General features: G+C 43.4%; 1 protein-coding gene across 1 annotated transcript in view; it reads right to left on the reverse strand.

The window, feature by feature from the left end:
- Nucleotides 1-24,966, reverse strand: part of lpgat1 (lysophosphatidylglycerol acyltransferase 1) — a 70,565-nt gene that overhangs the window by 598 nt on the left and 45,001 nt on the right. Inside the window, exons 6-7 of the mRNA XM_083790396.1 lie at nt 21,764-21,890; nt 993-1,099 (exon numbers count right to left, since the gene is read on the reverse strand). Of these exons, the coding sequence (XP_083646522.1) occupies nt 993-1,099; nt 21,764-21,890 (234 nt within the window). The remainder of the gene's footprint in view (nt 1-992; nt 1,100-21,763; nt 21,891-24,966) is intronic.

Below are 24,966 nucleotides of genomic sequence, written 5' to 3' on the forward strand. Positions count from 1 at the left end.
CTGACAGCTGCCTGGAAGTTTAGAAGCAATGCCACTTTGCCTTTGGTGTTCAATTCATGTCTCAATAGAACAGCGGCTCCCAGACCCCCCACATGGAAATATAAATTGCATAAGCTATATGAGACCTATATTTCCTTTTTATCCACATATATGCACATACAGTATATGAACCTGAATATGGCATAATATATGCAGCATAGGCTATATTCTGCATTACTTGCCATATATTGGCATAACTTAAAATATCAATATCATAAATATATATATATATATATATATAGTATATGATTCAATTTAAAATAAAACCATAGCACCACCATTAGACTTTTCATGTCGCCCACCCCCTAGAAGGCACCACAGTTTGGGAACCACTGCGAATAGAAGATCAGGGAGACAACCACTAATTATATTGTATTGACATACTCTACCTACCATACAGACAGGGCCGGATTAACACCACTGAAGGCCCCTGGGCACTGAAGCTAGAAGGGCCCCCCTTCACGCGCACGCAACATTTTTGCTGTTTTGTAGCCGTTTTGGGGCAGTTTTATGCCGTTATATTGGCCTATTTCCGGTCACCCCCCCCCCCCCCCCCCCCAGAGTGACAGCCAATCTAGCGCATTGTTGCTGCTTTAGACACAATTGCACTTTTCAGCTGCCCTTCTCACCAACAATAAAACATATTTTTAGACACAATTTATTTCATTCGGATTAGCAGGGAAATTATCTGTGAAAAAAAAAAAAAAACAAACATATTCTTTTTCTTTTTTTTTATTTTTTAGGGGCCCCTGGTGCCCAAGGGCACGTGCCCAAAGTGCCCATATGGTAGATCCGGCCCTGCATACAGATCGGATAAATGAAAACACCATTTCATTTCACAATATCGTTTTTTACGATGTGGATGACACACAGACACAGACAGACAGACAGACAGACAGACAGACAGACAGACAGACAGACAGACAGACAGACAGACAGACAGACAGACATACCTGTGTCGTAGAAGTGAGCCAGCAGGTCTTCTTTATCCACGAACCTCTGATACAACCAGTCCGTCAACGGCTCTGTGTCCAGAGGAACCTCTCTGATGGGGTACATTCTGAGAGAGCGAGAGAGAGAGAGAGAGAGAGAGGCAGACAAAGAGTTGTTACACATTTCTGCATTCCCTTTGAATTGTACATTTCTGAGTTTTGACCATTTCACATTTGCTTTGGCAATGTAACGTTTACATTTTCTTATGGCAGTAAAAGCTCCTTTCCATAGAGAGAGACAGACAGACAGACAGACAAACCAAAAAAAAAACAGATTATTCAAGTCGTGCTCAGCACAGGCTGTCTGAATTGATGGGTGTTTAAAGGAGTGGTTGGAACCAGCGGTGTCAGCCTGGTCCCTGGCTGCCTATCAGTGTCGTCCAGAAACCACGTATCTCCGCCATTTAAACGCTTTATATTGTTTCATTAAACCAATGCACTACTTCACCCGTATCACGGTGAAAGTAGCGAAAATTGTAGATAGGCTACTTTCACTTTCAAGTGAAAAGTGGTAAAAGTGTCTGTGGGTTTGATAAATATGAATGAAATCAGTGAAACAAAATACTTTTTTTTTTACATACAATGTTTCCACCTGACAGCGACGGTGTGTGTGTGTGTGTGTGTGCTAAGCTCAGCTCTTTGGGCACTTCATTAGCTTGCAGGTTCATCAGACGGCTAGCAGGTGACAGAAGTGCTGAGAGGGATGGGATGGGAGGGGTGTGTGTGTGTGTGTGTGTGTGTGGGGGGGGGGTGCCCCCTTAAGGGATGGGATCAGCAATATGCTACCTAAATGTATATAGTTGTATCTCCATACCGTTACTGTAACTTTGTGTTTTTTTCGTTCATTAACTAATAATACAGAAACAATAGTCCTACACGTGTGTTGTGAACATCTGTAATTAATATCGTTACAACTTTACACTATACTGTTCGTCGTCTGCATTTGGTCTGGGCCAGCCAACCGTAGAAATGGAAGAGGATGCACCAGTGGAAATTCAACACGAGACCTGCCTTGGCGAATACGTTTTATTAGGTGTGGCATCCCCATAGTATCCCCCTTCATATTCAGTAGATCCCGTGATTTTCTGTCGCTAGATGTAATTCCCTGGGGTCTAGTAGGACTATAGTAAATAACAATACAGATTTTGTAAAAAAACAAAAAAACAACATATATTTAGCCACTTGTTTGAATGAAAAATGTTTGGTTGAAAAAGAAAGACAGTTATTGTCCTTTAAACTATACTGAATGTCTCTGTTTGCCTTTTTGGTTTTAATCTGGCAATCTACTATTTGTTATGTTATTGTGAAGCACGTTGGGCTGCATTTTATGTATGAAAGGTGCTATACAAACAAAGTTATTATTAAGTATAATATTTCACCCACTTTTGTTTTCACAAGTGTGACTGACAAATTGACAATACAGTTTCAGCTAATGCCTGCTAACCCCTTGCCAAGGAAAATTGAGTGATTCTGCAGATCCACTGTTGGCCTGCGGATGTCCCCAGTGGACCTTTTTACACACTCACTCTCTCTCCAATCACCTTCAGACAGAGGTTATTACACTCTCATCCCTAGGAGCGTTTCCTACATGCTCTCACTCGCTCAGTCGTTCCTCCAGAACGCCACCAGAACAATAGCAAGAAGGTAGCGAGGGAAGCGGCGGCGGCGGTGCCAGTGAGCCGTTTATTGATCGATTGTGAAAATAGTCAATACACTCATTAGAGAGCCTTTTCCACAAAGGCAACAGTTGAAGCTTCAGGATTACGGAGACGGATGACTTGTGTTTGTGGAATGTTGTCTGAGGCCGAGACCGGGTGCCAGATAGCAGTCAGCCAGGCACACTCATTACAGTAACAGCTAGTCAGCTCTTTAACCGTTTGAAACCTAGAGTCCCTAATTTGGACAAGTCATTATAATGCGAGCGTTCTTCGAAAATACAACGGGTCGCTATTGTGACACATTGTGAGCTTGTAGATTGGCTAGTACTTTCTAAATAGCTAATGTACAATATTCTTGGTTATAGAATGTGGTTATGATTTTGATGCTATATTAACTCATTTTGCTGGGGACCACCCTGGAACCCCTTCAAGGCCCCGGGGGTCCCCGAACCAAAGATAGCGCCATAGAGTGCCGAAGTCCTTCCCCTGGTTCACGGAAGTAATTTCTCTATGGAGAATAACATGGGGTCATCTTAATATCGTTTCATATAAGCATTGTGGTTCAAAAATTAACAAGCTGTCTCTGCGTTATTGTCAGGGAGGTGTCTCTGTATCGTTTGCAACAGTCACTCACTCATATATGATACAGTCTGTTTCTAGCGCAAATGTAACTAATTCAGCAGTAACAATAGCGTTTTCTCTCAGTCAGTTGATTCTTCGTATCCATATGAGTGAAACGGCCGGGATCACATGTTTATTATATGAGGCGATCTAAAATCCCCCTGTGAGGATTACAATGCAAATAAAAGAAATCACACCCGTGTGAACTGAGTGGTGCAACTCCCCTCTCTCTCCCCCCTCCTCTCCTCTCTCTCTCTCTCATTAGCAGGCAACAGTGCAGCACTAATACTATCTCTCTCTCTCTCTGTTTCTGGCACAACAGCGCCCCTACTGGTACTCATAGTCGTATACTGGTGTAGCCTGGCTAATAAGCCAGACTCAAATCACTCGTGTTACAATTGTTTTTTTGCCAACGGCTGATTCGGTCTAATACTGGTGCTCATGGCCACATAGGTGAACACGGACATTGCTGTTCCTTGGAGTGGTTGCACCACTCAAAAAGTACATGAACCCATGGATTTGCGCCCTCTACCGATATTGACATCAGATAGGGGACCCCGGTCAACAAAGTATACAGACGAGTTGTTCAGCCCTGCTTCTATACGGCAGTGCCATTTCTGGTGTTTTTCGGGTGAGTCTTCACACACAGCTTCTGGGTGAACAGTGCCAGTGAACAGTGCCAGCCGTCGAGTTGTTTTCGACACGGTGACAGAGCTATCTTCTGTATTCAACATTTTACGGTATTTGATTACATTCATTACAACAGAGAAAACCCTGAACTGCGTTAGGGACATACAATGGAAACAAGTACCCCTTTTTGTGTTATCCTTTTAGCCCAAGTGTTACATCTTTGACTAATAAATCAATCAAAAACATGAGCCACATACTGTAGTGGCGCCTACTGCCTACTAATACACATGTATGCCCCATGTATGTCAATGGAAGCAGGAGGCCTCTCCACAGTTGAAATCATAACGTGTTGGATTTTCTAAATCTTGGCATGGGTGTTGTCTATTTTGGCAATACATCAGAGATCTTTGACTGTACACGGCCACACCGGGAAGGAGAAGATAACAAAATCACCTGATGACTCAACGTGCCTCGCCTCGTCAAATGTGTCACCTTCGGCAGCTTGTCTGTGTCATTACCAGAGTTACCATTACCATTCTTTCCAATACTTCATACTTCTACTTCTCTACATCTCAAGAGACAAATACTACTGTACAATCACTACTGTACATCACTACTGTACATCACTACAATCAATTGACAGCTTACGCGTTACTTTGCAGATTTAGATCATTAAAACAACACATAGTTTAACCACCACTCATTTTACATGCTCTACAACAGTGGTTCCCAAACCTTTTAGCCCATGACCTTTTTGGGAATGTTTTTCGAAAATGTTTTGAAATGATAATTAAAAGCTAAATGTATGAAGCAAAAAAATGAAGGGACCCATAATAATGTGCCCACTTCCCTGCTGTATTTGAAAGAAAGTTTTCCAAATGGCAAAACGTGTGTACTTTTACTTCGGTAGTATATTTTGATACCTACAGTACGAGTACGCACTTTTTGTCAAGTAACATTTTGAATGCAGGACTGTTTCTTGTAAGAGAGTCTCTGTCGGGTGCAAAGCGGCGAAATGTCCAAAACTGTTTGGACAATATTTCAGGATTCAAATTAAAAAACGGCAAAAGTAGCAGATCTGCAAGTTCGAAATGCAGCACCATTGCTTTTGTGTGATGTTGTAGTGTGATGAAGTAGGGCGTTACTTTGCGAGAAAAGACTATGACTCTTGAGTAAAAACAAATATCGGAGTACTTCTTCCAGCACTGGCTGGGTTCAGTGACATGTTTGAACACATGCTGCAGATGCATGCTGCAGCCCCTCCTGGCCTTCTAACAAGCGTTATTGTTGCTGTAAAAAAAAGAAAAAGAAAAGAAAATGCGACAGTAGTTGTTCATGTTTCTACTCGTTCCAAAAGGTCTAACAAGGCCTTTTATAGCTAGAACAAGGTTCATGCCACAAGGGTCTTCATAAAATCCAGGACAAATGGCACAGTATTCAATGGACGAGCCTGTTTTTTTCTGCATTCCTGAACAAATTGGTGGGGCTTTGAAACATAACAACAGTGTCACCCAAAGGAGAGGGAAAAAAAAAAGAAAAAAAAAAGGGAAAAACTGGGTCTACCGTAATGCTGGCTGGCTGCGTGGCCACCTGATACTAGGGTGACAAGGGACCCGGCCAGGCCGCCACACCCTGCCCGTCTTCTGCCACAGCGGCCTGGGTGATCACATGTGACATGTCACCCCTGGCTGGCTGGCTGGCTGGCTGCCACCTGGGTCTCGCTAGTCGCTACGTGCCAGCCGCCAGCTTCAAAGCACTGATTTATACTAGCCGACATATTTGGTCTGGCACCGCTCATTTCACGTACTCCCTGAAGTAGTGAGGGACCAATCAGGAACCAGTATGCAAATATGGGCCAGGTTTGTCACCAGCGGGCCCTTGGAAATGATTCCACCTAATGTCTACGCAATGATATTAGTCTGGCCATGCCCGGCTAAATATATGCCGCTGATTTATGCTCAGTAAATCGTAAATCGTATAATGAGGACCAATTACACTAACTATTGTAAAGTAAAAATGGCTGAACTGCCTCTTTAAAGCTGCTTTTATTAGCAGTGGCAGCTGTGCTACTTGCTAGCCTGCCATGTATTTAATCTGCTGTAGTTTATTTTTATTCTTTATTTATTTACCTGAACTGGAAAACAAGCTACACAATCAGCCTAGGAGGATGTCATGTCCCTTTACGTCTCCTCTGTGAGATGCACTGAGACAGAATAAAATGACTTAATGTCACATTTTCTCCGGCAACTGGTGGCAGTGTGACGACGCGTTGCCCCACAGCTGGCAGCCTGCTAAACACCCTGGAGCACCAAAGTACCAAATTAAACTATTACATTGCCGGATTAAAATTATTTCAGATAATCACAATTATTTTTGATTGATTGAATACTTTATAATTAGCACGATTATTATTTATTCGTCATATCGGCCCAGTGCAGACAGACAGACAGAGCGGTTTCCTCATATAATAGTAGGAAGATAGGATAGGATAGTAGTTTAGTCATTAATAACAGAAATGTCATGACAGTGACAGCCCTACTGGTGGCAGTGTGACACACTGGCCTGGCTGGCACACATGCTACTGACAGCACTGACAGACAGTGAGGAGCAGTGAAGTGGCCAGGCACCTCGCACCTGCTCCTAGCGTAAAGCAAGTCTTGTTGTGACTGTAAGCCGATAGCGATGTAATCCTAGCGGAGGGGGAAAGGGAAGCGGGGCCACTTACACTACATACATGCAGGTCGGGAGCATTTAAGAGCCATGGCAGGCAGGTGGCTTTCTGCCTGCCGCATATCCTGCACGTCAAATATTCATGGAGGAATTCAGTGTGTCAGTGAAAGGAAACTGAGGTTTGGAAGAGGCTGGCTGGCTTGCGCTGAATCAGTGTTGCCAGATTTTGCGAGAGAAACGAGCAACCGGGTCTATGAAAACAAGCGACTACGGGCCGGTCAGTCAAACCTTATTGTCTTATCTTGTTTAAGAGCAGTGGTTCTCAATCATTTTCATGCCAAGGACCTCCAAATGAGTGTGTTTGGCCACAGACCTCCATCTAAAAATATTATGTTCCAGTGACACCCGTGCAAGATTTGGTCACGGGATGACTAGTCTCGCATGGCCAGGCTGTTGCCTCCCACAATTCCTAAATGTTTCCGGTCAAGGCGGTCATACAGTCTGGAGCACGGAAGCTCCGATCATGAGCAAGAGATAAAGCGGAAGTGAGGCCTCCTCCCCACGTCCGTTTCGTCTTTATAGTCGCACACATTTATATTAATATAAATCGAAATCATCTAATATAGCTTGCTGCTTAGCAGAAATGGATATAAAAAGACATTTTAAAATAAATGTTCGTGAACAGAAATGCCAGCTTCCTAGCTCGGATTTACTTGCAGACTCTATGTAGCATTGGGAGATTGTGGAACAGTTGTCTGGCTACGCGAGACTACCGGATGACTATCTGAGCAGCCATCAACTGGGTAAAGCTGAAACTCAAAACCCGGGGATTCATAATGAATCTGTCTTTCTGTCATCTCATCCAAAAAACATGTATAAAAACAGCAACAATGCTGTAATGTCTTTTGGGGGAGGGGTCCACAAATACTGACCTAGTAGTACAGCTGATCATCTGTGTGTGTGTGTGTGTGTGTGTGTGTGTGTGTGTGTGTGTGTGTGTGTGTGTGTGTGTGTGTGTAGTGGGTGCGGTCTAACTCAGAGACTGTGAGGGTCAGACCCCAGGTCAGTTCAGGGCAACGGTCACCTGTGCCAGACGAGTCCTCATGGATGACACCAACACCAACACCAACAACACTGAACTGGACTAAAACTCCAAGGGAAACTTGCATGTCTTCCCTATGCTGATCACTCTGTATCACACGCATTCATTAAGAACACTGCACTCATGAGGACATTATCACATGGCCAGACTACAAGTCCTTCCCACCAGACTCAATCTCTCCATCTGGTTCCCCACCACTCACGTCCCTCATTGTTTGCACCAACCACTTCTACATAACATCTCAGTGCTGGGCTATAGGTGCAGACTATTTGTCTTTATATTTGGCAGCCTAGGCCCATATGCACAGACTGGTTGTTAGAGGGTTCCAACAACTTGGGATGCCCAAAAAGGAGGCAAAAAGGCTGGCAAAGTATTGTGGCGTCTCTGCTAGAATTGGCAGCCATCCTATATGGCGGAGACGCTGTTGTGTGTGTGTGTGTGTGTGTGTGTGTGTGTGTGTGTGTGTGTGTGTGTGTGTGTGTGCGTGTGTGTGTGTGTGTGTGTGTGTGTGTGTGTGTGCAACATGTTGCTATGACAAAGGCAACACAGTCAAAGGGTACGGAGGGCCGCCATGCTCAGTCTCTTATCTCAACCAGAGACAGATGAGGTGCAAGGCAGGAAATTAACTTTTCCATCTTCAAGCCACAAATTCAAATGTCACTGGCTTCAAATGTCACTGTTGTTCAGCCACGTTCATTACTTTTCCCCCAACACACAGATTTCTTTTTTTTTACAGTTGAATAATCTTTACTTTACAACCAATGGAGCTCTATTTCCAAAACTGTGCAAAACGGCATTGATTTAAGAAAGAAAGAAAAGAAAAAGACATAACAAATATATGGAGATAAGATGTTTCTTCCCGACAGCGACAATATGCATCACTGTACCACCTCACCAGAGCTTTTCAACAGTAGAATAAGGTCAGTGGCTCATCAGCCATCAGTCACTGTCAAACAGCGTGCACACACCTGACTGTTTATGATGCAGGGTTGTAGGCCTTTAACGACAAAGGTGAATGCTCACATAAATCCCTGGTTCTCAAACGTTTTCATGTCAACGGCCAGCCAATTGCAGGAAACCACGTGATCGCAAAAATAACAGCCACCGTTCACTTCCATGTTATTGCATTTTTAGAAATGCCTTTTTCTCAGCTTCCGTGCTATTCATGTACAGTACACTGTATTGGCAGCACTGTGAGTACAATATTGGCCTATAAATGAATTATGTAAAAGTCTAGCATCCAAAACCAGATATATTTGCAATGGATGTCTCTTGATGATTATATAAATTATAAACTTTAATTAATAAAAAGAATATTATGAAGTCATGTGTGTGTGTGTGTGTGTGTGTGTGTGTGTGTGTGTGTCCCACATTATTTGAATGTCCAGCATTTTAAATTATCTGTTGCCCCCTGCCTTTCTTTTGAAAGGAAGCCAAACATGTGTTTTGGTTTATGTTTGACCCAGACCCCTCAAACAGTGCGTATAACACAACAGCACACCATGTCACTTCCAAGTGTACAATAAACACAAGCGCTGAGATTAGCGCTGAGATGCTAGCCCCGCCACGGTTCCAGAAGACTGCTCAAAAAAACTGTAACGGCTGATGTTGGAGGTATAGGTTATCAACAGGGAGGGAGAGCGATGCCCCCGATGCCCTCTCGCGCCACCAGCTGTCTGTCTGCACGGGCGGCCAGGGTGTCGAGTTACCCTCCAGGACCGCTGCCAAGTGGGTGAGGGTAGGAGCGAAGAGGAGCCCACGCGGCCGCCAGTACACTCAGTGCACCGTTCTGATCGAAACACAGTCATACTGGGTTTCCTTCACTCAGCACCATGTTGATACGGTAGCTCCGCAAACAAAAGCGCAGCAGGGACGACGGTTGTTAATGGCAGCTACTTGGCAGGTCACCGTAGCTGGCATCAGTGTTGCCAGCTAATTACCAGCGGGAGTTGCTAGGGGGGCATGGTCGATTTGTCGCTAAAAAGTTCCTAATTTGTCCTCACTATGTCTATTTATCAAATTATATTATCGAGCTTGAGGACACCATTCAAAGTAATAGGGTGACTGAATAGAGCAGGGCGGCCGCGGAGAAGTGGCGCCATGTTCCACTCGGTTCCTCAGCCTATATACTTGTGTGGACATTTGGCTCTTATAAGTATGGTAGAATGCAACTGACATCAGTGTTGCCAGCTAATTTACCAGCGGGAGTTGGTAAGGGACAGGACTATTTGTTGCTAAAACGTGGCTTTGTGATCAGGGGCTGCACAGTATATCGAATTTAACAGATTCATCGCAATATCACCATGCATACATATCGCAAATGACTGCTTCAACGGCAATACATGGTATATTTGCTTTGCATGTATTCAGACACTGCATAATTTGCATATAAATCCCATTAATATTTGGCCAATCACTTGGACCCCGGCTAATTTTGTTTCAATTTCTTTCAGGTTATTCTTTGTTTCAACAATTCAGGTATAATTTAAAGGGTGTTTTTGTTTAGATTAGATGAAAATGTTTTAAGCGGAGCGGTGAGAAACTATATTGCTATGTTGGTGGTGTATATTAATTGCCATTAGCAGTTGTATCCAGGTGCAATGCTTCCAGTAAAACCATGCTGTTGGAATGTCTCACCAGAGGATTTGCTTAATGTGTAACATTGTTTTCTCACTCAACAGTAAACCAACAAACAGCATAAGTGTATACAGGGTATCTGCACATATCTAGTGACAATTTTTAAGACTTTTAAGCCTGTGTCAATACCTCTAAAATGAAAAAGCAGCGTCAAAAGTAATCAAATTATCATTATAAAAACATATTCAAACAATTGTCAAACTATTTTTCTGTGGAGACAAGTCAAACAAAATGGAATGTTTGAACTCCAGCAACTCCAAGTGCTTGTCGGGGTTATTAGGGGGGGTTGGTCCATGACACGTTTGAGAACCACTGCTATAGAAGACATAATAGAATGAAAGACACTTGTAGCTCTGTTATTACGGGGGTCACTGGGGCCCATACGTGTTATTATGGGGGTCACTGCAGGGATCGAACCACGTGGTCGGTGCAACGCTTACTGATTATTTGTTTAAAATCAGACAGATGCCGGAGGCCGTGAAATCCCAGCTGTTAATAATTGGTCCATTTAGGGTTTAATCTGCGTCCCCCTCTGGCTGCACACCGCCCGTGGCTTCCCGGAAAAAAAGAGTAACAACAGCGGTCAGGACACCACCACCTCTGTCTGAGGTCAGCAGGTCAAATGTGAGGCAACAGCACAGGTGGTTTACTCAGACACGCACGCATGCACACGTAGTAAGTAAGAAGTAGTAAACACTACACACTGCACCACACTGCATAGCACCACACTGCATAGCACCACACTGCACCACACTGGATAGCACCACACTGCATAGCACTACACTGCATAGCACCACACTGCATAGCACTACACTGCACCACACTGCATAGCACCACACTGCATAGCACTACACTGCACCACACTGGATAGCACCACACTGCACCACACTGCATAGCACCACACTGCATAGCACCACACTGCACCACACTGCATAGCTCCACACTGCATAGCACTACACTGCACCACACTGCATAGCACCACACTGCACCACACTGCATAGCACTACACTGCACCACACTGCATAGCACCACACTGCACCACACTGCATAGCACTACACTGCAACACACTGCATAGCACCAAACTGCACCACACTGCATAGCACCACACGGCAGCAAAACACACCACACTAACAAAATGAAATGTACGTGCACACGTCCACCTGGTGACCGTGTTCTGCCAAGTCATGACTTCACGGTCGTCCCCGCCGGAGTGTTTAGGGACGACGGAGCCGGTCTGAACTCTGAAGGTCAATGACGCACACACACACACACACACACACACACACAGACACACACACACACACACACACACACACACACACACACACACACAACTCTGTCTCGCTTATCACTCACTGACCGTTAAACAACTTTCCCACGTAGATAAGGGACAACATGACCTGAGATAAACTGCTTGTTAACAATTTTGTAACACATTTTTCACCGGGTGAAAATTGCCTAACCTGTAATCCTGGGCTCTACTCCCCCTCTGCCAACCTGGGGAGAACCCCGAACTGAGCTTATACTTCCTCCAAAGCATGAGGAGTGAGCACCCCCTGACAGGGGGGAGTTTCCCTGGTAGGACATAGCATGCGGAAGGATCACGTTATTCCAAACCAGTTCCTTTCCCCTCCATCAGGCGCCCCAGCTGGCCAGGGGGAGGCAGTATAGAGACCAGGATTACTGCATGATTTTTGTGAGGGTACCTACCTAGTACTACCCTAGGGGACACAGGGAGAACATGCAAACTCCACACAGAAAGGCTCTTTAGCCAACACCAACACCTCCTATAGGTTATGGGTGCTGATGACACGGAGGGGAGAACACGCCCCAACACCCAACACCCCTGGCGGAAATCGAACCCAGAACCTTCTAGCTGTGAGACGACAGTGCTACGAAAGCGCCACCGCGCCCCTCACACATACCATTGCTGATGCACAAGTCAATGCTGGTGCTTAAAGTCCAATTTCTCCTTGTGCGGTGCCATGTAAAATAGCCGAGCTACAATTTGTAGATCAGCTATTCTTTCATATAATTCTGGGTTTGAAGCATTGTTCTGAGAGGAGGAAGGTGCTTTAGGTTACAGCATTATATTAACCTCCCATGTACTACTAGTACTATAAACCTCATGTCCAAAACTGTTACTTTTCAGGATCCAAATTCAAAAACAGCAAAATAGCAGATCTACAAGCGAGAGACAGAGAGAGAGAGAGAGAGACCAGAGCCACCAGACAGAGAAGCCTCTGGACCAAACTACTACTGACAGCAAAAAGAAACCTGACACATTGGAAAGGAACAACAACAAAAAAGCAGAGCAAACTAGAATGCGATTCGGCCCTAAACCAAGAATACACAGTGGCAGAATACATGAGCGCAGGGGCCGACACAAAACAAAGAAAAGCCCTGACCATGTACACAGACTCAGTGAAGTGAAGATCTTGCCATCGAGAAATAGGAGGCAGGCCTGGAGAGTTGAAAATAAATAAATAAATAAACACGGAAAGACAGAGAGAGAGAGAGAGAGAGCGCGAGAGAGACACACACAGAGAGACAGATGAAAAGATAGAAGAAAAAAAACGAGAAACAGTACGTTTGAGTATGTGTATGTGCTCGCATCTCCACGGCGACGCCAACTCCCTAAGGCACTTGTAAAAAACGTCTAATCATCTACGATCCCCTGAGGCCGTCTGCGATCCCCCAGACTCTCATTATCCCCTCATCAAATGTGTGTCTGAGTCTCAGAGAGGGAGGGAGAGAGAGAGAACAGAGAAGTGACAGGGAGACGGTGTGATGTGTGATCAAATTGGTATTTGTCACACCACGAATCCTAGAGCTATTCTGGGGGCAAACATCTGTCAAAAGAAAAACCCAGTATGCACTAGATTTGATTTATACTACAGGTGTACTAGATTAAGATATCGTCGCTGTCGGTCAGAAACCTCTTATCTCCATGTTCTACTACAGCATCATCACACAAAAGCTTTGAACATAATATGAGGTTTGCACCAAGCAACTAACAAGACTATAACTCGTTGCTGTCGGGAGGAAACCACCTCATTCGATTTTAGGTTTTAGATTAGTTTTATATTTTTATATAAAACCTCTCTCAACTCCATTTGATCCTCAAACTGTCTGCTAAAGCAGCTAACTGCCCCCCCATCCCCCTCTCATGCAAGTAATTGACAATATATAAAGTCACAATACCAAGTTTCATGAGGCAGTATTGCATTGTTTTAAAATATAAGGTTTTCTTCATTTCCTGAAAGACAGATATTTTCATTTCCTGAAAAATGAACATTTTGGAGTTAGGTGGTTTCTCCCCGAGAACTAGAGACACTAGATTTATACTAGATGCTGTCGGGCGGAAACCTTGTATGTCCAAAACTGTTCCTTGTTTTAAAATAATTGTAGGATCGAGAAAATAGCTGATCTACAAGCTCACAATGCGTCATGAGCGTGACTGTGTGTGGGGTCACTAGTATAGATCCCTGGGGGGCTCCTATAGGGTTTAAGTGGTTATCATGAATAAACCTGTTAATGGCTTCATTTTTAGATCTGGTGTTTGTTTACACTTTCTCTGTAGTCATTAAAATGCCAGCTGAGCAACTGAGTCAATGTTGGCTAAACGTCATTGCGTGGTTAATAATTCCCGGGCGGTTGAATTCCACTCAGATCAATCTTAACTACAGGGGCTACAGTGTTTGGTAACATAAAAAGGTAGTTACAAATAAACAAAGGAAGGCAAAAAGGTTTTCGGAAAACTGACACACATATTTAGAATCTGCCTCGGATCTTAATGGGTTAATGGAAGGACCATACCAAACCAGTGGTGTGGCATGTTCAGTTCATTGCCTATGACTCATGGTATCCCGTACCGCATTCTGTACTTAGCATTACTGCCCACCGTTTTTTCCAGAGCATTTTCCAAACTGTGGTTCGATTTAGAGCCACCCGTCTCAGCACGGTATGAGAATGAAGTTAACTTGCTCAAGATATCAACACTGCCTTCCTTTATTTATTTGTAACTACCGTTTTTATATTACAATTGCAAACACCTCTGTGTAGTTAAGATCTGTGAGTGGACTTCCACCGTCCATGCAATGCCGTTTAGCCAACATTGACTCAGTTGCTCAGTTGGCATTGTAATGACTACGGACCTCTGTTGATTCTTTTCACAGTTATATAGTGTGTGTGTATGTGTGCGTGCGTGCGTGTGAGTGCGTGTCAGGTACGCAGGACGACTATAAATCATATCAACTTGGCTGGATTCTCAAACAGACGCACAGGGCAGCAGAAAAGGACAAAAAAAAAGATTATGTCCAAAAAATGTACTTTTCAGGAATTGTGGAAAAAAATAAAAAAGTTCCTAATGGAGCCAATGTAGTTTATTCACAAGCCCTAGACCGGATTGTAGATTTGTAACACTCTTGTATGATGAAGTAGGGCATTAATTCACAACAAATAAAAACAGTTGACCCTGATGAAGGCCCATGCTGGTCGTTTTTTAACCCTTGTTAATAAAGGATTTTTCTACTTCAACTGCACAGAGCTGCCTTGGACCATCTTTAAAGTTTGCTACCTTCTTACCTCCTTCCACACTGATTTTGACTCGTTCAACGTATAGAACATTTAAAGAACTTGTGTGCTGGAGATACAAGGTTTCTGCCCAGCAGAAATAATATAGAATCCAACTTATCTAACACCTCCCCTGCTCCTACACCCACCAAGCCATCCCATCTGCCATTCACATCACATGGGGCTTATGGAGCTACTGTCTGGGGGGGGGGGGGGGGGGGGGGGGGGGGGGAGAGAGAGAGAGAGAGAGAGAGAGAGAGAGAGAGAGAATGTATGTATGTGTGACAGAGACAGGGAGACAAACTGGGTGTGAGAGAGAAACTGACTGATAGGGGGAGAGAGACAGAGAGGGAGAGAGAGAAAGGGGGGGGGGTGGAGGACTGGAGAGACTATAATGTATCTACAGTAGGAAGTGGATTCATAGTGAAAGTAATTCCTCCATACTGGAATGACATGATATGGTAAATGGTGCATATATATAGCACCTTTATCCAGAACGATTTACCATGTGCATTACATTCATTCACTCACATTCACACAGAGACGGCAGAGGCACCAACCTGCTCATAAGGATTGGTTAGGGTTTAGCATCTTGCTCAAGGACACTGACTAAGGGCTCGATTTTCGTCACCGCTGTTACCCGCGATGCGGCCCGAAAATTACGAGTATAGGAGCTTACTCTGTCCCTAAATGGTATTATTGGTCTAGCGTTACCCGCTATTATGCCGACACCGGTATTTGCGCCTAGAGATGTGGTCATGGGCGTGCTTTCCCCTAAATTGCTATTTTGGTCACACACATATGGGAAGGCGCATAGTGGAGTTTAAAAGCACCCGTAAGCCGTATGCCAAATGAGTTCGGTATAGAGCGTTAATCCGATTTCCCGAAATGTCATTATCGCTTGATACCGTTTCGTAGAGACGACCTACATGCACAATCTATATATACCAAATGAAGCACAAGTCTGCTTCAAGGCAGCAACACATCACTTTTCCATGGGCTATGAGCATAGACCGTAAGGCTATGAAGCAATATAGCACTGGGCATAACGAACAACGGATAAGGGATCTCTTAAAGGCAATAGCATGTGGCACAGTGATTCGTTTCATTATTGTAACGCCCAAACCACATCTATGTATAATGTAACGGGTAGCGGAGGTGTTTTAGGGATTTAGACAGATGGCCAAAATAGCCACTTTAGTGCGGGAATGCCGCACCACTCAGTTCACACGGGTGTGATTTCTTTCTATACTATACATATTAAAATTGTTCAACTAGCTGATCTACATCGACACTTTGTGAGCTTGTGGATTGGCTATTTGAACTATTCAAAAATGATTTTCAAGAAATTTCCTCCCCGTAGACGAGAGCGTCTCCAAGGTACTCGACACTGGTTTTTGGATTAAACATTTCCATCTCACTGCTTTAATTGCATCACTATTCTCAAGCTTGTGTTGAGTGCCAAATAACACAGACTTCCCAAATGTAAGGACTGTTCACATAGTCAACAGAAGCAGTCTCTCACCAGAGACATCTCTCTGCTGAAAGAGTATAACTGTATTACTATTAACTAACTATTGTATTATTATGTATGCAAACTGTATTACTCCCCGTGTCTTTACCACTCAAACAGGTCGTGAGCCTTTGCAAAACTTTGTGGTTAAGTCTTTCTGTGAGCTTTATAAAAACTGAACCATATTGTAAAAAAAGCTTGTGGCTGAATAATAACTACATTGGATATGTTTTTTCCCCCCCGTTCCTGGTTCTCTCCACTAAAGTCAATGGGATGTTTGAACCGACAGAGATAGGTACCAGTCAGACCAGTCCTGTCCTAGACAAAAGGAAAACACTCTCAAGCACAAATCGCTAGAGAGATATCAGACAATCTCTGAACTGGTTGATGAGCAGCAACTCCAGATGGGTGAAAAACACCCTTATTATGGAGGTGGAAAAAGAGCACCTGTCTGCAAATATACTTTTACTGTGCCTAGTATTGATAAATTAAATAAATGTATTACAAGATGTATTTAAAGCAGCGAGATGACATCTTACGTTATCATTTACTGCCAAAGTCCATAGACTTGGCTGGCAAAAAATGACATTATAACTCCCCTAAACAAACATTAAAAGTTTGTCTCCCATAGACTTGGCTGCCAGGTGTGTTCCAGTTCGAATTTTCTAATAATTTAGTTTTATCACTTGAATTGAATTGAATTGATTGAATGAAATTGGGATCTTGACCCTAACCCGTTTTCTGAAATGACGGTGTGGCCAAAGTGGGAATCTTTGGCGATAGGTTCAGATCATCCCTCATCTCCATTGGTTCATACCGGATCATCCCTCATCTCCATTGGGCCGGTTCGATTTTCAAACTAGAAAACCCTGCCTTCAACAGTGTCACCAGAACCCGAATCGCTTCGCCGGAATATATTTTTAATGGCCGTGGCTAGTGATTCAGGGGCTGTTAGGTGGCAATGATATCTTTGTATACCGCTTTCTTACAAAGTTGTTTGTCAGTTTATCAGTGATGGTGCTGTTTTGCGATGTTTTCTTTCCTATGACTAGTACAAAGTGGGTCGGGACACATTTGTGGGTCGCAGTCTCGCAGACACATTTTTATGAGTTCCTTTTGATTGGATGTTTGATTGATGTTTTCATATTATTATCGTTTCAAAACATTTAAAAAAGAAACCTTCCCAAAAAGGCAAAAGTTGTCATGAAACAAAATTCAATTATTTTTTTCTGTAATTTCATTAAGAAATAAAAGAAAGATCAAAGAAATTCCATAAATTGTGAAAATAGACGATCTACAAGCTCACAACGCGGCGCTTTGTCCCGGGGCAAACGTCTCATTTCTCTTTTGGGTCTCGAGCTGAAAAGTTCGGGAACCACTCCTCTATTCTATTCTAGCAAGTTGCCCTCATGCGGCAGCGCGCACACGCAGCACACACTCATGCATATGTGCATGAGCACGCACGCGCTCACGCCCACAGTCTCTCCTTAATCAGCAGGTTAATCCTCGTTACGCTGCGCGACGGCATGCCTCTGTGCTAAGCTCCAGGGCGGTCCCGTGTACCATGCGTCTGCACGTCAGTGTTGCCATATTATAAGCGACTGTGGGCTTGTTTTTCGGGAAAGTCTGCGCTTATAAATACTAGCAGTTTGCACGTTTTCGGCGCGCTCAGAATCTAGAGAGCACAAGCAACGCGTAAATCTATTTTTGTCAAGGTTAAACCCTCCATTACTATGTATGGAGGGTTTAAGTGGCTAAGTGATATTGATAAATTCCCAAATATTATCAAAGTATTCTGCGGCACACCTGGACTAGCGCCACGGCACCCACTTTGAGAAACCCTGACGTAGTTACACTGCGGCACGACAGCAGAGCAAAACCAGACTGCAGAGCTCAAGACCCTGTCGGAGTTGTGGTGCGGGCCAGTCTGAGGCTCTCACATTGCAGGAGTTGAGAGGACCATTCCCACAAGACTAACGCTCCTCCCTTTAATCTAGCATGTGAAGATGATGCAACAGACAGAGGAACACGTTAATCTCACACCAAGTCCTGCACGCCGTATAATCCACACCCAATGGGGATTAGCAACATGGACATGCACCAGGTAAACAATGGCAAAACCTTTGGAATACACATGCATTATCTTTCAAATACCACACATTATGAACGTGTTGTGTGGAACTTGTGGAGTAGACACAACTAATGTGGACAATGACCTCATAACATTCTTCTTAAAAATAAATAAATACATTTTCCAAAACCTTTCCCAGGCTTGGAAAAGTCTGTTTTCAAATTCAATGACTTTAACCAGGGTTTCCGTGACAGGATAAACCCTGTGATGGCAGTGGTTTCTTAAAAACCTGAACAATAAGAAGAGCGTAATGAGAGGTTCAGAGCTCGTCATCTCTACAGCCAGACACAAAGGGACATTATCACACTATCTCCGTTTATTACACGGCTTGGTTGAATGCTTGATTCTGATTGGTCAATAACACAGCGAGTGGTGTGTTATTTCTGAATAATGACCGCTGAGCTCAATAACAGACCGCTAGACCGACTAGAAAACTTGCTCCTCCAAAAGGCAACTTTTTAATTACATTGAAATGAATACGTTTGATAACCACTGTACACTAAATGGAACAGAGACTTAATTAGTCATTTAATCGGTAACAACTGTGAAGGAAGTTGGGAAAGGGCTTAAAGTAGGAAGAGTTATTCTGTGTACATAGAGGCTATACTGTAAAAACGTTAGTTCCTCTATAAACTATGATAACCATCAGCAATGAACTGAAATGCACATAAAAAGAGCACAGCGTCCATTTAAGTCCACTGCTTTTTATTGCCGTGAAGGAGAAGTAAGTTTTGACCAGTCACTTTTACTAGTTAAGCGGTGCTTATCTGGGTGCTAAAGGTTGGCGAATGGCGCTAAAAGTCACTGCATGACACAGAGTCTGATTTAGTCATGGGTGTGTTTTGGGCGTTAATTAAACCAATCAGAGACTGGGCTCCCATTACCTTTAAGAATCGCTTTCAGCATAGCGCACTGTTAATTAAACAGCAAATTGGAAGAGACGCGATCTGCTGAGGAAAAACTGCATTCCATATACATTGTACAGGAGTAGCATTTATTATGTGACATAATGATGTCAGGAGCCTGTCCCTTCATGTCTAACACATCTCCGATATCTTGGCATATCAACTCAATATTCACAACATCATCATGGTAGTTTATTTTTATACTGCATATTGAAGCATGACAGAAACACAGCGGGAACGTGTCGTGTGCTCGGAGCCCCCTGTGGATGTTGATGATGACCTTACTGTAGCTACAGAGACAGAGTGCAAGGAGGCCATGGATTCACCACATTTTACATGATATCTGCACCAGGAAGTAAGACTAACTAAATACTGTTCTTGGCACAAAGCGCTGTATTTATGATAGTAGTGTGACCCGATTGCTCCAGGCCACGCCTCAAATAGGCGCAAGATCATTTGGTATTTTGGCAACGTGGGTGCCATGCAGGCACAACTGCAACGGTTGGAAGATGGCAATGATAATTGGCACTGCCATGGCAGAAGATAGAAAAGAGTTTTATGTTGATTTGGAATTGCTTTTAAGTTCCATCTTATGATCCACGCACAAAAGGACAGCAATAAGTTCAATAAAAACTCTAATTGCAGTCAGGTGTGCCCAGAATATGACTTGCTTATCAGGGGTTGTAGACGCTACGGAGTCACATGTTCAGGGGCAGTGGTGTGAAGTAACTAAGTACAGTACTTTTACTGTGTCAGATTAAATATTGTACTTTTACTCTCTAGCTAGTGCTACTATAGTGACTTTGTAGATTTTGATTGTTTTTTTTTTAATTAAAAAACATACATTAAGCACTTCATCCCTACACATTTTGTCAATTTGAAAATAGTAAATCGTAAGACAGATCGTGCAGAAATAGGTGTAAACATTTACATTTCGTCCTCTGCCTGGTGGGAATGTGTGTGCATTCATAATTTCACAGAAATCACACGCCGTGTTAATGATTTGAGGCATTTTGTTCAATCTTAGCCAATCAGGATGGAATATGGGAAAGAGGAGAGATGCGTGTTTATCTCATTACTATGGAGATAGTGTATACCGATTTGCGTGATGTATGGATAAAATATGGACGTAATGTACAGAAATGTGTTTTACATAAATCGGCCTCATGGTGGCACTATAACCGGCAGATGTGGCCTAGTGGGAATGTGTGTACATAATTTCACGGAAATTGCACGCTGTGTTAATGATTTGAGGCATTTTGTTGGAAATGGACAAATCCTGTAAACTAAGGCAATCTTAACGATTGGGGATATGGGTAAGCGGACAGGTCCGTATTAAACACAGATCACATGACTGTAGAGATAGTGTATAGCGATTTGCGTGATGTATGGGCAAAATCTGTACGAGTAATATAAAGAAATGTGTTTTGCTAAAATCGGCCTCATGGTGGCGATATATCAGGCCATTGTGGAAAATGTGTGGGCAGAGGTGCCATAGATTAGCTGTACACAGACAGACGGATGCATCATGCACGCACGGACGGAGGGACAGACGGACGGACGGAGTGCAAAACATACTCTCTCCCCATGCCTTCGGCCTGGTGGAGACAAGTAATCTATTCTGGAAACGCAATGTCCTAATAAAATATTTATGTTTTACAAGGACTTTCAAAAGAACTTGTGTGTTCTTTGGAAAGTTCATGCCAACACATTATGATCTAAAAAGCACCCGATACACAAAACACAGTCTTCCGCTTGTGGAATTAAACGTTGGTAGTTCAAACAGAGAGAGAGAGAGAGAGAGAGAGAGAGAGAGAGAGAGAGAGAGAGAGAGAAAGAGAGAGAGAGAGAGAGCGGCGTGTCTCCAAATTCTTGTTAATGGGTTACAAAACGACACATTGCCCTTTTATGGTGCACTGTACTAGCCATAATAAAAAATGGCTGCATGGTAAACAGTTGACTAACAGCTAAAGTTACCATGGGATAACCATTATGGACCATGCATTATAACCAATTCACCCTAACCAAGTCCCGCCCATGGTTGTGCCCTTCTTCGCACCCATTGGTTTCCGTTTCGTGGTTGGACAAAACCCTCTTTCTCCATCCACTACCATTGAATAGCATGTTTTTCAGTTGCTTCATATTGATATTCTGTGCACTCAATTGTTATTTTAAACTTGGTGTCAGTAAAAAGGAACATCACAGGTGCAGCATATAGTACCATGGCCTTTGTGCTGGGTGCGGGCTGCGACCATGTGTAGCGTGTAATGATCTGCGTCTTATCCTTACCTGTAGTGCACGTGTGTGACCATGGCAGGCCTGTAGCCGAAGATCCAGGTCTGGATGTCCATGGGCCGTGCTTTTGGGTACGCTATGGTCATATCCACCACCCACTGAAGGCCTTTACACTTGCGACCTGTCATTGGCAGAAAAAAAAGAGAAAGAAAGAGTTGAGTTAAACAATTTCAATCCGACGTCCTCATGTCAATATAGGTGAACAAAGAAAATAATTGAATACCTAATACATTTAAAAAAATTAAGATATCAACAAACTATACTATGAAAACTGGTCAAACACCGGTCAAATTGTCAAATAATAAGAAAGAGGCATATGTTATAGACGATCTACAAGCTATTTTCACAGTATTCATGCTTGGAACCGAGTCAAGCTAAATTGATTGACTCAACAATTCCTTGTGCTTGTCAGGGTGGGTAAAATTACATTTTCAAAATATATATAATACATTTTTTCCAATAATTTGATGAATAAAAAACGAAAACAAAGAGACATGAGAAGTAATGAAAATAGACATCAAAGTTCTCTTTAAGGTCTGGACTCTCTGGAGCTAAAGGCGTGTGGGAACCCCTGGTCTAGACCAGGGGTTCTCAAAGTTTTTGGCTGGGGACCCCCGGAAATGCTTTGGCCATGTCTCACGCCCCCCGCCCCGCCCCCCTCCCTAACACCAAAACTGACTGCAAACATAACCTTAATAATAGAGAAATTATATCATAAATGAATACTGAAACCAGATATAATCATTCAAGGAAACTGTATGCATGTACAACATACTATGTAAACTCTTAATTTCCTTTTTCCAGCCATTCAGGTGCAATTCTTTTTTTAAATTATATATATATAATTTGGGGACCCCCAAAAATATGTTTTTAGTTGTGTGTGTGTGTGTGTGTGTGTGTGTGTGTGTGTGTGTGACTGTGTGTGTGTGTGTGTGTGTGTGTGTGTGTGTGTGTGTGTGTGTGTGTGTCTAGTGTACTCTAGACACTCAGAGTTATTGTCTGGGTGTGGTGCAGACGCCAGTCTAGCCACCGGCAACACTGAAAAGGTCCACAGGTGATTAACACAACTAATCAACCCTGTGTACAGACATCTAATCGCTGCAATGAGGAAGCAAGAATAGTTTTACAACTGGTATTTGCATAATAGTCTTGATAAGAAATTAGTATATACCCTATTGAGGAAGTTCAGGCTAACAGCCTTCCCTCTCAAGGTTTTTATCATTTAGTTCTGACTTTTCTTTTTGAGCGGTGCATGCAACCGCTCCAATGCACAGCTTTGTCTGTCTGTCTGTCTGTCTGTGCCTTCGAGTATATATTAATAGAGACGGCACCGGGCGGAAACCCTGAGGCGAAATGGACATAGTGGCCGAATTTGGCATTGCAGCTCGAGCCAGCACTGGTCCGTTGACTATCGTACGTTGGTTCATGTTATTGGGGCATGACACGTGAACGCTATGTTTCATACGTGAACGCGCGCAAGCGGCGCAATGATAGTCAACGGCACAGCGCGTTCACGATTTGGCCCAATCCATCCCAGAATGCACTCTGTTCCTACCCGGTAGGAGGAGTGAAATCGCCTCATGTGCTTTTGAGCAACTTAATGCAAGTGGATGGGAGGAGAAATCTGGTGCCGTCTCTATTAATATATATACTCTAAGGTCTGAGTAAGGAATGTCCATGACGTCATGGTGACATCATCATTGTGATGAAAGGCACCGCTGATTGCGGTTATAGTTTAGCTATTATTTTGTGAAAAGGCTGAAAGCTTTACATGAGCAAAAATAGCAGATCTACCATTTCCCCCGTAGATCTACTATTTATTTTCTATCTTTGAAGATATAGATAGATTTTTTTGACAAAGACTTAAACTAAGGGCATTTTCTCTATGAGTTTTAGTCCGTTTTTAGTACATTTTGTAACCAAACACAACAGTTTTACAGTTAGTCATGGTTTGTGTGTAAAGCCTTGTTTTTAATTGTATTTCTACTTCACTCCAACACTAGTTGTTAAGTTATTTCGTTACTTGTATTTAACTACGATACCCTAGCTCCCTGCCAGGCGGGGTAACGAGACACCTCTGCACTGAAAGGCGAAGCTATCGTCTCCTCTCCCCTGCAAAGCTGCCCGCCCACAGAACCGGGCTCTGTGCCAAAAAGTGTCACCACACAAGCTCCCCGTGCAGTGACACAGTACAAGACTGGAACAAATGTTTTAAAAACCCACACCGGGGAGGGAGGGAGAGAGGAGCCATGCCCTATTAGTAAACACTAACAGAGGGAAGGTGCGCCATCAGGCGTGCGGGCCAATCACACGGCCTGAAAGGTCACCACCGTATTTCCCTCCCCATCATCCTCCTGAATGGCGGGACGGGTGTGGGGTAGGGAGGTCTCTGATTGGTTGTTATAGGGAGACAAGGGGCTAGCTCGCCGACCTTTGGACTAGCATGGCCAGACTAATATCACTGCATAGATATTAGTCTGGAACTTCGGTGTGGAAGATGTATTTCCAAGGGGCGGTTAAGAAACAGATTCAAACGTCTCACTTTAAATAGTGGGCTCTGATTGGTCAATCACAACTCTGGGGACAGGTGAGCGAAATATAGGACCACCAGTGGTCCTTGATGGGGTAACAGGTGGTCCCCAGCTAAATGAGAGTTGTAACCAAATAGACCCTTATTAGATCTTTAAAGGAGAATTCCATGCTAGAAGGCTTTCTTACCTTTATTTGTAGTTGTTACGTCCCCACCAAAGAGGTCCAGGTGTTATTTTGTGCAAAAGTGCATTAGTGGCTATTTCCCCTAATATAAGCGCTCAATGGGTGTTGGGTTTTTGTGCTAATTTGAGCCCCAACACCCCAATGCCCCATTCAATTCAATTCAATGCAATTCAATTAAATTCATTGAGGGCTTATATTAGGGGAAATAGCCAATAATGCACTTTTGCACAAAGTAACACCTGGACCTCTTTGGTGGGGACGTAACAACTACAAATAAAGGTAAGAAAGCCTTCTAGCATGGAATTCTCCTTTAACACTTGAGATGAAAACAAATGGAACCGCTGCATACATGCATGCATATGCAAACAGACAAACAGCAGAGGACAGCCAGGGACATTGCGGTCATACGGTCACTCCCTCCGTCCCTCCTCCCAATTTTAATGTTATTATCCAGATTCAAATGGAAGGTCACGTCCCCGTCC

Source organism: Protomyctophum parallelum (genome assembly GCF_964188405.1).
Source record: "Protomyctophum parallelum genome assembly, chromosome: 19".
NCBI classification, from domain to species: domain Eukaryota; kingdom Metazoa; phylum Chordata; class Actinopteri; order Myctophiformes; family Myctophidae; genus Protomyctophum; species Protomyctophum parallelum.